The sequence below is a fragment of the Penaeus monodon genome, chromosome 38 (assembly GCF_015228065.2).
Source record: "Penaeus monodon isolate SGIC_2016 chromosome 38, NSTDA_Pmon_1, whole genome shotgun sequence".
NCBI classification, from domain to species: domain Eukaryota; kingdom Metazoa; phylum Arthropoda; class Malacostraca; order Decapoda; family Penaeidae; genus Penaeus; species Penaeus monodon.
In genome coordinates this window covers 18,843,536-18,858,535 of record NC_051423.1, presented here as the reverse complement: position 1 = coordinate 18,858,535, position 15,000 = coordinate 18,843,536, and the positions used below count along the sequence as shown (strand labels likewise).

Here is a 15,000-nt window from a genome sequence, read left to right as displayed (position 1 = left end):
ATGTATGGATGCTTGTATTATAAGAATAGTGTGGTATTAGGGGCCGAAGAATTGTGTGCTCATCCTTCTCTCTTCGGACCACAGCAGCAGTTCCTTTGAGGCCATTGAGATGCAGGTGGTGAACAGCAAGGGTGGCGAGAGTGAGACCCCTCCTGTCGGGTGCAGTTCGCGTAACTCCATCATGGAGGCTTCGGGCACGCACACCAGTCAACCTCCGGCAACAATAGGTAAGGAGGATAGTGCATTGTTATTGGAGTCGTAATAGCTGCTTGCCTACTGTTGTTATCATTACCATTGCTATTTCTTTTATACTTTGAAGATAAGAGAATATAATGTGTATCTTTTATTATTTGATGTCATATTCTCATTAGTATTTGTACTTTTCCTTCTTTTTCATCATGTTTGCAAATAGAATTTGTAATAGAAAACAAGTAATCCAGCTCTGTTTATCTTGTAAACCCGTTTTTTTAGAAAAGCCAAATTTCCAAAGTTTGTGTCCAAAAAAGTACTGTGTTCTTTATTTTTTCTTAATCTTCCCCTTTCCTAAAACTTCCCATTCTTTCTTTCGTTTCTTTTCTCCTCTCTCTCTCTCTCTCTCTTTTCTGTCTTTCTTTCTTTCTTTCTTATTACAATAATCCTTTTTTGTTTTGTGCAGACTTAAAAGCTGATGTTCACCATAAAGACAGCTCAGGAAGTGAAGAAGGAACGAAGTGTGAGGCTTCTGCACTACCAGGCACGTCTAACGAAACTCAGGACACAAACACAAGAGAGAAGAGGTCAAAAGGTCAGTTGTGGCTTCCCTGCTTGTGACTCATTTAAAGATAGTAGAGATACTGTAGCTTACTTTTTTTTAGGTATTGTTAAGACAGCAATTTTTTGTTGTATTAATATTTAATACCTTTTTATTGGTATGTGTGATTATTTTTTTGGGGTGGGATATTAGGATATTAACCCCCACAATCTGGATGATGTGACCGTGAGTTGCTACAAGTGCATAAAGCTCTTGCAGGTGATTTGACTCATTTGGTGTATAGTAATCGCAGACTCCAGGGAGGACACCATTTCCGTGCTCGGCATCCTATTCCTGGCCACTGTTACAGGCAGCACAGGTTGTATTACAGAAAATTCAATATTAAAGAGAAAAAGCACAAATAACAGTCTTATCATCTGAATGAAGCAAATCAAATGACATATGGACATGGGAAAATGGGAAAAGCTAAAAACACTTGTGCTTGAAAAGAGAAAATAACATTGCAAAGGGGAGGCCTAAAGCCTTATCATCATACATGAGTGTTTGCTGCACACCCATCAGAGTAGCCACTCATGTAAACCTAATGCCTGTAATTTGGGCCATGTGATTGCAGTGAAGCATCAGGATCCAATGGGTTAATTGAATTAGAATGATCTCTTTGCTCATCAGAGAATGTGCTATTTTGGACAGGATATGTCTCCAAAATGTTCTTTGTAGCCTAATTTGAACATATTCTAAATATCCTCACCTCTGACTTCCTCTCCCTAACAGGTTGTGTTGGAGGTGGCGTGGGAGTTGTAGGGCCATCCAGCAGCAGCCGTGGCCTGTGTGTGTCGGAGGGCATGCTGGGCAGTGTTGCTGAGATCACGGAAACGCTAAATCACTCTACCATATCAAAACATTCACAGGTTTGTTTTGATGTCACTTTGGGATTGTATGGCAAGATTTTGGCCTGTGGTTGAGAGATGACAGGAGCTTTTTTGAAAAGCGAGTTTTTTTCTTCCTCCTCCTCCATTTCTTTTCTGCAAATGATCTTTGTAAGAAAATTATTCACCCATTATGTCACAAAGGTAAATGAGCATAAGATAATAAAATTTAAGATAAGCCAAAGAAAAGATATATATATATTTTTTTTTCCTCCTAATCCAGTCTTTTGGTTGGTGTGATGGAGAAGACTCGTCCATGCCCACTGTCAGTAGCAGTAGTTCCCACAACACAAGGGGGCACAAGCGTCTCCGAAGAAATGCCGCTTCGGCTGGCTCAATCGCAACAACCACCCTCGGTGATGCTCACTCGGTGGACATTGTCTATTCTAAAAGTGCCAAAGGTGAGGGTTACGATGGAGAGCTGGTTATTGGTAGGTAGTTCTGTGATCATAAGCTTGTTAAAATGGTTTGGATGTATGTTGTATATCGCATATTCCGTGCTTTGATGTTGCATTTTATATGTGCTTGTATTGTGGTAGTATGTCTTGATTTTGGTATGTACTGTGTCTCCTCTACCTTGTGTTTATAATTCCAGGGGACAAGGGCAGCAGTGTGCATTACCGGACGGGTGCTCATCACGGCAGTACCTCCCTGGGGCTGGAGGGGGTCTCTGGAGGGGTGACTGCCGTCTCCTCCACCACACCATCTCCATCATCACTTCCTTCTGCAGCTGAACCTCCATCTCACCCTGTCAGCTTAGAGGTGAATATGTGAAAATAGGGTTTTGAAAAGAATATTTTGTCTTATGATATGATCTGTGTCAGTGTTTGAATGTGTGTGCATGTGTGAAAAAATTTGGTTTTGGTAAGAAAGAAAAAATAAAATGTAACCCATTTCCATGCAAATCCAGGTAATTATTGGCGAGGACAGTGGCAGGCGGCATCAACAGCATCACCACCACCATCGTCACCACCACAGTCGGCACCACCACCACCATCAATCCCACCACCGCTACCACCAACATCCTCCCCATCACCACAGTCGAAAACTATCTCTTGCACCCACTTGCGGCTCTGAGCTGGGTAACATTTCCGTTATCGAGGAGCGGAGCAATACCTGTGATAACAATACTGGAAGCTGTTGCAGTGTGAATAGGTGAGTCCAGTGTTGTGAAAGCACGTTGGGTGTGGTCTGGGCTTGGGGATTGTGAAGATTGCAGTAGTTATACGTTTACTGACCTTTTGGTAGTGGCTGGGTCCACTGAAATAGGCACAACCAGTTATATTACTATACAGCGTAATGGATTTTAATGTGTGTGGCCCTTAGAGATTACTTTATTGGATGTCACAATAGAGAGTTTGAGGTAAAAGAAATGTGTTGTACTTTTTTGTTTCATATGTAAATGATAAAATGAGAAAAATATTTAAATTTTTTGTTTTTATTTTTCTCTATGCCTATTGTCAGTGTAATGCATTGAAAATCTTGAAGTTTTAAGTCCATTTTATTTTCTTCTGCAGTGAGGGTGAGACAGATGAGGAGGGTCCAACCAAAGGATCGCATTCACCTCTGCTAACACGACATCAGAGTCTTGAGGGTAAAAGTTCGGGGGGGCGCAGGGTCCGCTCCGGCAACACAAGGCTGGCACCCACGCCTCGAAACTCGGGCCGTGCGTACCAGCCTCTCGTGTTCCGCAGCAGCTCTGCCATTGCCAAGTTCCGAGATAAGCCCAAGGTGGAAGGAGATAATTTCAAAGTGTGCACGCTCACATTTGAAAACATTTACGCAGATGATGAGAGCAGTTCTGATACGCTAAGTGTTGTGAAGATGTCCAGCAGTTCTGATGAGACATTGAGCAGTGTAGCAGATCAGTTTAGTCTCCATAGACAGTCCCTAGGTAACCTTGACTGTGATAATGTTAACTCTAAGTGCAGTGGGAATGGCAACTGTGATGAGGGAGGCGGCCCCAAAAAGAATGCAAGCTGTGAAGGCCTAGAGCTGACCCAACACAGAAGTAGCAGGGAAGAAGTGGTGCTGGATATGGAAGAAACCTCAACCATTCCACAACACGCTGGAGATGAACCACCATTAGTTTGTGATGAGCTCAGGACACGTAATGTGAGAAACTCGCAGGAACTTCTGGTGGGTGATAACATGGAGAGCAGATCCTCGAGTCCGGGTCTGGACTGGCTCTTCTCCCACAGTGACTCGGATTCAGAGTTTGCTGATGTTGCCCGTGCACCAAGTGAGCGGAGCAACCAGAGAAGACACTCCTCGCAGAACAGTGAAGATGACAGCTGGAATGTCATCCGTTCCTCACCTGAAAGTCCCTCTGAACCATGTGCCATGGCCTCGCAACAGCCTGCTGGCCAGAGTGGGCAGGCCAGTCAGGGGGCCATCCCCAAGAAGAGGAGACAGGGTGTCGTCGTAGAAGAAGTAGAACCAAACGCTGGGGGTGAGAGGGGGAGCAGGGAAGCCTCTGCAACCATGGAGGACCTTGTACGAAGGCTGTTGGACATAGTAAACAGCTCCCTTCATGACCCACAGCAGTGTGACATTCAGAAACTGTTTGTCTTGAAGCAGCGGTTAGAGCAAGAGGGAGGCATTAGTGAGGCAATCAGAGGTGGGCAGAGTACCCTCCTTGGGTCTGGACCCTCTGACACGCCCAGCCAGGCTGTCAAGGTAAATGAGAAACCTGTTGAGTCTCACCTGTACAGGAAGCCTGCCGTTAGGCGCAGAAGGCACGTGGCTGGCAGTGCAGCCTCCCCTCCAACGTCACCCAGTGACCCATCTGATCTCTCGTCTTTGCTCACAACCACACTGACCACCTCCCTCACCACCACCTTCACCACTAGCCTCACCACCACCCTGTCACCTGCTTACAAGGATGGTCACAGAAACCATTCTTCTCAGGTGGGCAAAGTTTTCCATTGTACTGAGTTAGAGCTTCAGAGGGGAAAAAATCGTGATAAGTTTCTAAACAGGGAGTCCATACTAATTATCTGATAACAGCTATGGGAGGAATGTGTAGATTTTACTACTTGTGCTATATTGCAGTAGATTTGTGAGATATTTTTTTTATGTGATGTTTTTCATTATTTTGATCTCCAATTTGAAATTTAAGTTGGCATTTGTTTGTTTTATTTCAAATGAATGCATTTTTTATTTTATCTCAAGACAGCCTCAGTATATATATATATATATATATATATATATATATATATATATATATGTATGTATGTATGTATGTATGTATGTATGTATTATATATATATGTATATATACGTATATATACGTATATATACGTATATATACGTAATATACGTACATATACGTAATATACGTAATATACGTACATATCGAATATACGTACTATACGTACATATCATATACGTAATATACGTACATATACGTATATATACGTATAGTATATATATTATATATATATATTTTATATCTATATATATATATATCTATATTTATATTATATATTTAGTCTCTCTATATATATATATATATATATATATATAATATTATATATATATATATATATAATAATATTATATTTATATTATATTATATATTATATTATGTATATTTATATATATATATATATTATATATAATATATATATATATATATATATATATATATATATATATATATATATATATATATATATATATATATATATATATATATATATATATATATATATATATATATAATATATATTATATAATATAATATATTATATATATATAAAATCTTTTTTATGTTAGAGTGAGTATGTGATTTTTTTTAATGGTTTCAGCAAAATATAAATGTAATTTCTTTTTAGGTTTTAGCAAAGTGAGTCCTTCATGCATTTACACTTCTCCAACTTGCCTTTGCAGAGACCTAGCCCCTTCCTTGCATCATCAGGGGGAGGCGACAGTGACGAGGAGAGTGTTCCACACAGGACTCCCCTTGAAAAGCGCTTGGATGGGGGGGGTACCACGTCCTCCTTTTCCATGGACTCCTCTGTAGGGGAAGGAGGGCCCCCTCTCTCAGCCCTCTCCTCACTCTCCTCCCCTGGCACTCACCTGGCTTCCTCTCATGAAGATACCAGTGATGGAGCCGTCCACTGCTTCCAGGACGAGCGGGGGAACTGGTTCACGTACACATTCAATGATCGGGGTGTTAGTACAGCATCGAGTGTAGTGCCTGTGAGCGACCACAAGGTCTTGAATAAATTGTTGAGGCGGACAAGCAACAATCTTCAGGGACCCAGCCAGAGCAGCAGCAATGGTCAGAATGCCCCGGGACTAACGAGAGGGGACCTTTCACTTAGCAGTTCTTCAATGTCTCTCTGCTCAGGGCTAACAGTCATTCTCGATAACCACTTCCCCCCTGCCTCGCTACCGTCTGCCTGGCCAGAGATCTGTAAAGCTCCTCCTGCCGTAGCATCCATCTCCGATCCAACGACGAGTTCAGCTGTAGTACCAGTCTCCTCGAGCGCGGGACGGAGAGGCTCCATCTCACCGCCAGTCTCTGCAAGTGGGACAACTTCAAGAGACCAAGACAGAAGTAATCAGGAAGGGCCGAGTGAACCAGATCCATTGCCACGTGTAACAGTAGGGCCAAGGGGGGGGCGAGATCTACCCCTTTTGTCTTCGGAAACACGACACCACTTACAGTTACTAAGCATAGGAGCTCCTCATAACCCTCTCCAGCTCTTTACAAACGCTTTCTTTGAGCGAAGACGCTCTAGCAACCGTCCGGGCACTGCAGCAGGTTCCATCATCACCTCTGAGGCTCTTGGGAATATAAGCTGGCCTAGTGGACTTGATATGGACTTGGACCGTGGTCTCTCAGCCAACAAACTCAAGTTCCCAGTTACTGCACCTCAAACAATACAGTACTATAAATTTAAGATTTGTGGGAAGAAGTCTGTGAAGATCAAGTTTGACAGACTTTTCCTGTTAGCATTATTGGACAGGAATATTACAGTTCTAGAAAATTCAATCTGTATACTCCTTGCTATAATGGTTAGCGTTTTAGGATGTATAATTCTTTATAAAGAGTTTTATCAGGAATTGAGGGTATTTATATTTTGTTTTGTCATGGCAAGTTGTCAGTACTCATTGTTCAAGAGTGTACAGCCAGATGCAGCCTCCCCCACCCATGGTTACAACCGTGTTATTCTCTACAGTAGACCTGTGTACTTCATCCTTTGCTGTAGTATCATACTTCTCATACAATTGTACCTAGATAGTCATAGCAACTGGCTCTCTTTCAGCCTCTATGGCATTGAATTTACTAACAGGGAGATGCATCAGTGTAGAGATTTCTTGTTGCTGTTTATATTGTTCTTCCCACTTATATTTAGTCTTGGGCTTTTGCCTCAGGTTAATACTTTCCTCATGTACATTCTAGAACAGACAGATATTCATGTCTTTGGTGGGAACGCTACCACAAGCCTTACCTCAGCTCTGTATTGCGTAGGGCGTTCCATCCTCACTGTGCTCTTCCTCTTTGGATTTGCCTATGGTGGCCTCCGGGAGCCCGAAGCCCAGACCCAGCACATTCTCTACTCCATATTTTGCGGCCTAGCAGTTGCCTTCAGCTACCACCTGAGCCGATCTGCCTCGGACCCCACCACCCTTTGGCGTCTCATCCAGCAGCACATGTGGCCTGAAGAATTGCGCAGGGAAGCTGGGACCAACAACCCCCAGCCTCCCCAGGAAGCAGATGAACTGACGGATCCACTACCGGAAAAGTTGCGCAACACAGTGCATGCTTGCCTGGTCCATGATGCTATCATGTGTACGGTGATAGCTGTGGGGGTGTTCGCCATACACTCCAGTACAGTGTTCAAAGTGCTCTTAGATGGGAAAAGCCCAGATCTAATAACTGCTCTTTGGATATTTGCTACCGTGTTTGGCTTCCTGAACCATTACATAATACCGCAGTTAAGAAAACAGCTGCCGTGGCTATGTGTGGCACATCCAGTTTGTAGAACGCATGAGTACAGTCAATTTGAAGTTTATGATGCTGCCAAAATTATGTGGTTTGAAAAAGTGTATGTATGGTTGTGTATTATAGAAAAAAATATTGTTTATCCAGTACTTTTTCTCTGTGCCTTAACCAAAGATGCGCCAACGTTGATAAAAAACCATGGGCTCAACATTGGAACGCTAATGACAGTGATCTGTGGTGTCAAGTGTCTGCGCAGTGTGTATTCCCAGCCGGAGTCTCAATACCTCATCCTGGCTTTTGCCAAACTTTTCTTTGAATGTGATTTTAAGGACAAATCCCAGACCTTTTTAGTGGATTATTTCATTATGGGGATAATTTTTTCCAGAGTGTATGAATTCCTGCTGAAAATGAAATTCATTGTAACATACATAGCCCCATGGCAGATAACTTGGGGATCAGCTTTTCACGCATTTGCCCAGCCATTCAGTGTCCCCCATTCTGCTATGCTCTTTGTACAAGCTGCTGTCTCTGCTATCCTGTCCACTCCGCTCAATCCAATCTTGGGCTCGGCCATCTTCATCACCTCCTACATCCGCCCTATCAAGTTTTGGGAGCGCGACTACAACACAAAGCGTGTCGACCACTCCAACACCAGGCTCTCTTCTCACTTGGAGAGGAATCCAGGCTCAGACGACAACAACCTCAACTCCATATTCTACGAACATCTGACGAGATCACTACAGCACTCCCTCTGTGGAGACCTCCAGATGGGTTTGTGATTTTTATTCATTCATGTTTTTAGTTGTATATTTCTTTTTGAGTAAGGCAAGAAAATTTTAAACAATAGATAATAATAACTGACAATTATGATTTACTTCTAAATTGTTGTCAAAAGATTTTTAGATTTAATCTATCAGAAAGTCTCAAAATACATTACATTTTATTCATATGTTATTTACTAAACAAAGCTTGAATACCTTTTAGGTCGATGGGGAGCAGCCAGCCAGGGAGACTGCTTTGTTCTTGCCTCAGACTATCTCAATTGCCTTGTGCACATCATTGAGCTCGGCAATGGTCTTGTGACATTCCAAATGCGTGGGCTGGAGTTCCGTGGGACTTATTGTCAGCAGCGAGAAGTTGAAGCTATCTCAGAGGGTGTTGAGGAGGATGCAGGTAACATATGGGATTTGATTATCACTATTATGTTTACTAGTAATGCCATGCATTGGCTTTGTTTTATATAACTGTGCTGGAATGTTACTGGATATCATACATATAGTGTTCATAGTAATTGAGAAAAGATATAATTTAATTAGTAGAAAACATGTCATTTGTCAGTGTCAGTATAGATATTATATAACAAAGTAAACAAAATAGAGAAACCATGACTACTCTGTGAAATCAGTCTTCATACATGATGTAGGCTTGCTTCACAGAACTAATAAATGTAAAGTTTGAATGGAAATCTTGGTTTGTAATTTAAGGAAATATGATCTCAGATGTATTTGCATTATTACAGCTTTATGGGGCCTTGCCAGAAGACACAGGCTAAATGACTTTGTTGATGTGTTTTATTTTCTTTGTCTTTCTTTCTTCTTCTTCTTCTTCTTCTTCTTCTTTTTCTTTTTTCTTCTTCGTCTTCTTTTATATGTTATATGCATTAGTATTAGGTATAATCTGTACATGGGTATTTGCAGGCTGCTGCTGTTGTGAACCTGGCCACTTGCCCCACCTGCTCAGTGCCAATGCAGCCTTCAACCAGCGATGGCTGGCTTGGGAGGTCACAGCCACAAAGTACGTTCTGGAGGGTTATTCCATCTCAGACAACTCTGCCGCCTCCATGCTCCAGATATTTGAGCTGCGGAAGATTCTCATTACGTACTATGTGAAGGTGTGTGAATTTTTTTACTGGTTTGTCTTTGTCATAGCTTGTTTGAAATGAAGTAGATGGCCTGTGTTCAATGTGAATTGCTTTTCTTTTTGTTGTTAATAAGTTTAGTGAAAATATATTAAGAATAATTAGTAACCTACCTCTGTCTTTGCAGAGTATCATCTTCTATGTAGTAAGGTCCCCAAAGCTAAAAGAATGGTTAGAAAATGCTGAAATTAATGCCTCGCTCTCACACACCCGAGATAAGAAATTTGTGGACCTGGATCCCATCTTCAACCTCAACATAGATGAAGATTATGATTTCAAAGAATCTGGTATAACCCGAACCAGCTTCTGCAATGTCTACCATGAGTGGATTGTCTATTGCGTCACCAGGAGAGGCGGAGGCAATGGCCAGGATGCCATCGAGAGTGGGAGGGAGTCACATCTCATCTCACTCTGTCTGGCTCTCAGCTTGTTAGGTAACTCGAAAGTTTGTTGTGTTGACTGGAGATTGATTTTTTTAAAAGGCAGAGGTGTTCATTGAGCATTTTTTAAATTTTCATTTTTGTTGAGTGATATAAAGGAGGGTTTTTAGTCTTCCTTGGGATTAGATATAAGGTAGGTTGATAAGATAAAGATGTAACAAATTTATATGCATAAATAATTTCCTCTTGTAAGAGAAAGAATGACATACATGTACTTGTGTGTGGAATTATAGTGGGGGGGGGAGGGGCATGTGTAATGTACTTAGGCAAGTGTGGCAAATATTCAGGTAAAATTAAGGTATAAAGCTACAGAGATATAAATGTGAAAATGAGTATATTTTAAGTTTTAAAAATTTGCATTTTATGGTCTATTGGAAGCCAAAGGGTACTTTTTAGGAAATTCAGGTGGAGCAGAAGTTAATAATCCTATATAAGAGCTTACGATACCTGATAACGGAGAAAAAAAAATCCATGCCAACCTGCAGGAAGACGTGCCCTGGGCGCAGCATCTCACAACGCAATGTCAAGTGTGGATTTCTTCCTCCACGGCCTCCATGCACTCTTCAAGGGGGACTTCCGCATCACGTCCATGAGAGACGAGTGGGTGTTCACGGACATGGAGCTACTGAGGCGTGTTGTTGCTCCGGGAGTGAGGATGAGTCTCAAGCTTCACCAGGTAATGTATATTTGCATTTTTAAAATATATGTATATTTAATTTTGTTTTCTCCTTACTTTTTTTTTCATAAAGTTCAAAAGTATCTGGAACTGGTTTACTTCAACTGCGTTGTTTGGATTTCACTCTAGAGACATTGATACTGAAGATGTGTTCAAATGAGCTTGGTCTCCTCTTGGAAATTACTGAGGCTCCCTCAGGTTAATCGTTATGGATGCCCACTGTAATGAAAGTTCATCTATTGTTTTTACACAGATGACTCTACAAGTGCTTAGTCACCAAGGAGTGAGTTAATAGTCTGACCTATATCATCTATTTACCCTTTTCCTTGATTTTTTGAAAGCTTCATTTGTATTGTTTTATTGTTATTAATATTTTAAAAACAATTTACTTAGCATACTATCAATAAGAATAATGTAAATATTAATAGTACTAGAAAGAAAAACGCATTTTCCCACAATTCAAGGAAAGGGGAAATCATGCATGGTCACTAGGCCCAACCGCTAGAGACTCCTATGTGGCTGAGCACTTGTGAAGCCATCCTAATGCAACAAAACACAAAAAGAAACTACAAGGAACACTACAGAAACACATTAGTCATTGGGTTCAGAACCACTGCTCTAACAGAGTTATGAAAGGTTATTATTATGTGATGATATTCAATGAAGTAGGTCTTTTGTTGAAAAATCAACTGTTTTAACCCATCACTGCCGGGTCACATGTACCAGTATCATAACAAACCGCTTGGTCTGCGGGGTAAGCCTGTATGTGCGTCGATGTGCCAGAGCATTCAGAGTGGGATTGTTCTGCGTGATGTAGCGGACTCCCGCACTCAGTGTCTGGCCGTTGCCAGAAATCATGCTTGGATTTCTGTTACCTGGCGGCGAGGGGTTAAGTGCAGTTAGAATGTTTTTTAGATTTCAGTAGTTTTTTTTTTTTTTTTAATGAGGTTTAAAAAGAATTGCATTAATTCAGGTTCTACAAATTTATTGTGGAATGATGGTTTACTTTTTTATAATTATTTTATTTTTTATTTTATTTTTTTTTATTATTTTTTTTTATTTTTTTAATGATTGTCGCTACCGTCAGTACATTAAATTACTCTTTTCTGAGGATCTATCTCAGTGAAAGTTAGTTATTTATATACCAGGTAGACGTACTATGTGGGAAATATAGTATACATAGAAAAGTCTGTGTGTGGTTCTGAAAAAAATAAATAAATAGATAAAATAAAGTGGTGGTTATAGAAATACTTCAAAATAAGTGATAGTTCTTATTTATCTAATTTTCTTCAATGATGCATTTTGTCTCATTGTGGGCAGGATCACTTCATGCTTCCTGACGAGTACGACAACCACGAGTCTCTCTATAATGCCATCCTTGAGCACGAGGCCCAGCTAGTCATCTCTCACGAGGGAGACCCCACCTGGCGCAATGCTGTCCTCTCTGGAAAGCCTTCCTTGTTAGCCCTCAGGTGAGTGAGTGTGATATGTTGTAAGGTAATAAGTCTGTTTGTCTACCTGGCTGTCTATTCATGTATTGATAGATTGTGTAAGATCATTTGTGGTTTATCCTGTGTATGTGTGCATGTGAAAGGAAGGCAAGGTAAAGACCTGTCTTAAATTTCTTTTTTCCCTTATTAATGACTTTAAAATCATTCCTGAATCCTCCAGACATGTGATGGACGATGGTGCCGACGAATACAAAATCATAATGCTCAACAAACGGCACCTGTCCTTCCGTGTGATCAAAGTGAACCGAGAGTGTGTGCGGGGGCTGTGGGCTGGGCAGCAGCAGGAGCTTGTGTACCTACGGAACAGGAACCCCGAGAGAGGCTCCATCCAGAACGCCAAGCAAGCCCTCCGCAACATCATAAACTCCTCATGTGACCAGCCTATTGGCTACCCGATCTACGTGTCCCCTCTCACCACATCTTACGCCGACACAAATGACCAGCTGAAGGCCATCTGTGGGGGGCCAATTAGCTTGACGCTTATAAAGGAGACAATTATTGGCATATGGAAGAGGTGAGAATAAGGTGCTTTTGCTGCTCTAGGTTTGAAGGGTTTAGTGTTTTTTTTCCCATTTGTTTATCTCTTGGAAGTTGAAAGAAAGCTTTATTTTAGTGTTATAAATCTATTGCCTTAGTTAAAAAGTAAAGCAGATTTGGAACAAATTTTCTAGTTTGCAAGAGAAATCAGTTTGTGTATTTGTTCAGCTTGAATAAGCATCCTTGTGTCTTGTTACGACATGTCCATTCAGTATAAGGAATTTTGTATTATACTTTTGAAGGTTAGACTCATTTCACCTTCTGTGAATTAAAGAACCTTCTTCATGATGCCTTTCTTTTTTGGAAAAGCATCTGCTGACTAAGATATGAAGTTCCTCTCCTTTTGCCAGGGTGCGGCAGCGTTGTGGTGAAGGGTGTTCCAGTGGCAGCTCAGGTTTGAACAATGAATGTGGGCGGGTAGCTGATCCTCATCACAATACCATTCCACTTCACCAAGGTAATATTTATATGAAGTAATGTAATTTTTATCAGGTAGAGATTTGTTAGAGACTTCCATTGGTTATCTTGTATATTTTTTTGGATGGTCTTTCATAGTAACGAGACTATAGTTAATGGTGTTACAATGTTTCAGTGCTTACAACAGTTCCCCCAAGCCTTGGATCTGGAGGCAGTCAGGACGGCTCACAGGTTGGGGGCCTGAGCCTGGTCACAGCCACAGGCAGCCTTGGCCATGGGAGTCTTGGGCGGGGAGGGTCTCTCTCAAGGGGCTCTCTGCATGCCAACCGGGGATCTATCGTTTCCACTGTGTCATCGATTGTTGGCCCAACGAACAAGCAGTCAACATCCACCCTGGCAAGTCTAGCTGGCCTTCTCTCTGACACCACAGCTGGGCTCTCCAGGTTGGATCCAAGAGACAGAGACGGACTGAGTGAGGGATCAGCCAGTAGCAAGGATAGGGACTGGAGTGCACGTGACGTGTCCCTCCACAGTGGGAGAGATGCCGGCTCCATACACAGCGGGCGGGAAGGGTCACTCCACAGCGGGAGAGAGGGGTCCTTGCACAGTGGCAGGGACATTTCTCTCCACAGTGGTAGAGAAGGCTCGCTTGTAGGAGGGGAAAAGAGGGTGCGTGCAGGGATATCTGCCAGCAGTCGCAGCACACCCACCTCGTCCTTGTCCACTCCTGCCCGAGAAGTTCCTCCAATGCCCTCTGTGGTAACAGCGAGAGAGGTGCATTTGAGAGACACGGGCTGGGATGCCTCGAGCTTAAGGGAAGAATGTACCACACTGCATGAAGAAAGCGAAGAGAAGTTTACCACGCCGCCCCCAGACAAGCACGTGCAAAGAGTGAGGGTAAGGATTATTTTCATTTGTTTTCATTACTCTTTTTCTTCTCCTTTCTAAGACTTTTCTGTGTTTTTTGGTATGAATTTGGTTTAAATTCTGTTGATGAGTAAAGATGGAATGCTTGTTGTAGGTTTATCATAACTTTGTTTTTCTGTACTTTTTATATATAAAATTTATACAAATTTATTTAGATGGTAAGGGATTATGGAAGTTATGTTTTTTTGCTTTATGGAATTTTACAATCCGTTTCAAATGCTCGTAATTTCCTTGAAAGCATATTACTATTAGTAATGCTGTTTTATTGTTGTTATAGTCACCAACCTCCTCATTTTTATTATCCTGATCATTATCATTGTCATCAGTCATCATCATCTAGAGCTCTATCATACATTTCAGCTAACTAACCCCCTTGTTCCCCCTCTAGATAATAGATGCAAACCAAGTCTATGACACCTTAAACCTGGGCCGACGCATTGACGTGGTCTGGCCGGATGAAAGTATGAGGAAGCGTGGTGGGCGGAGCTTCTGGGGTCACTGGGTGCCCATCGAGGGTATGGAAGGATCAGTGGTGCATACTTGGACCCCACACCACCCAGACCCCCGCCTTCGTTCGCATGTGGATCGCGTCATCCTCCTCGTCCAGATTGAGGACAAGTTTGTTCCGGTGGCCCAGAGCGCCGTGCAGGATCTTGGTGCCGAGGTTTAGTGTGGCTGAATGGCTGGAGGTATGGGCTAGTCAGAGGTATGATCTAGAGGTGTGGGCTGATTGATGGCATAGGCCGAAGGTGCGGGCCAACCGGAGGCATGGGCTGGCTGACAATGTAGGCTGGCCAGAGATATGAACTGGCCAAGGGACAAGGCAGTCGATGGTAGAAGCGAAGAAAACCAGGCCATCTGAAGAGAAAAGGAGTGACTTTTGCTAAGGTGTTCAGTTCAGTCCTAGTGCATTTAATGTTACTGAGAGTAGTAGGTCAT

The 15,000-nt window shown here is 42.0% G+C and overlaps 1 protein-coding gene across 1 annotated transcript in view; it reads left to right on the top strand.

Moving 5' to 3' along the window:
* LOC119596856 (pecanex-like protein 1) overlaps positions 1-15,000 on the top strand; it is a 24,616-nt gene that overhangs the window by 8,671 nt on the left and 945 nt on the right. The window contains exons 3-19 of the mRNA XM_037946200.1: positions 85-227; positions 656-784; positions 1,523-1,659; positions 1,901-2,078; positions 2,273-2,439; positions 2,588-2,832; positions 3,195-4,587; positions 5,571-8,406; positions 8,620-8,808; positions 9,333-9,526; positions 9,681-9,987; positions 10,479-10,669; positions 11,990-12,141; positions 12,341-12,694; positions 13,068-13,174; positions 13,310-14,031; positions 14,450-15,000. The exon at positions 14,450-15,000 is cut by the window's right edge and continues 945 nt beyond it. Coding sequence (XP_037802128.1) covers positions 85-227; positions 656-784; positions 1,523-1,659; positions 1,901-2,078; positions 2,273-2,439; positions 2,588-2,832; positions 3,195-4,587; positions 5,571-8,406; positions 8,620-8,808; positions 9,333-9,526; positions 9,681-9,987; positions 10,479-10,669; positions 11,990-12,141; positions 12,341-12,694; positions 13,068-13,174; positions 13,310-14,031; positions 14,450-14,731 — 7,726 coding nt within the window. The 3' untranslated portion in view covers positions 14,732-15,000. The remainder of the gene's footprint in view (positions 1-84; positions 228-655; positions 785-1,522; positions 1,660-1,900; positions 2,079-2,272; positions 2,440-2,587; positions 2,833-3,194; positions 4,588-5,570; positions 8,407-8,619; positions 8,809-9,332; positions 9,527-9,680; positions 9,988-10,478; positions 10,670-11,989; positions 12,142-12,340; positions 12,695-13,067; positions 13,175-13,309; positions 14,032-14,449) is intronic.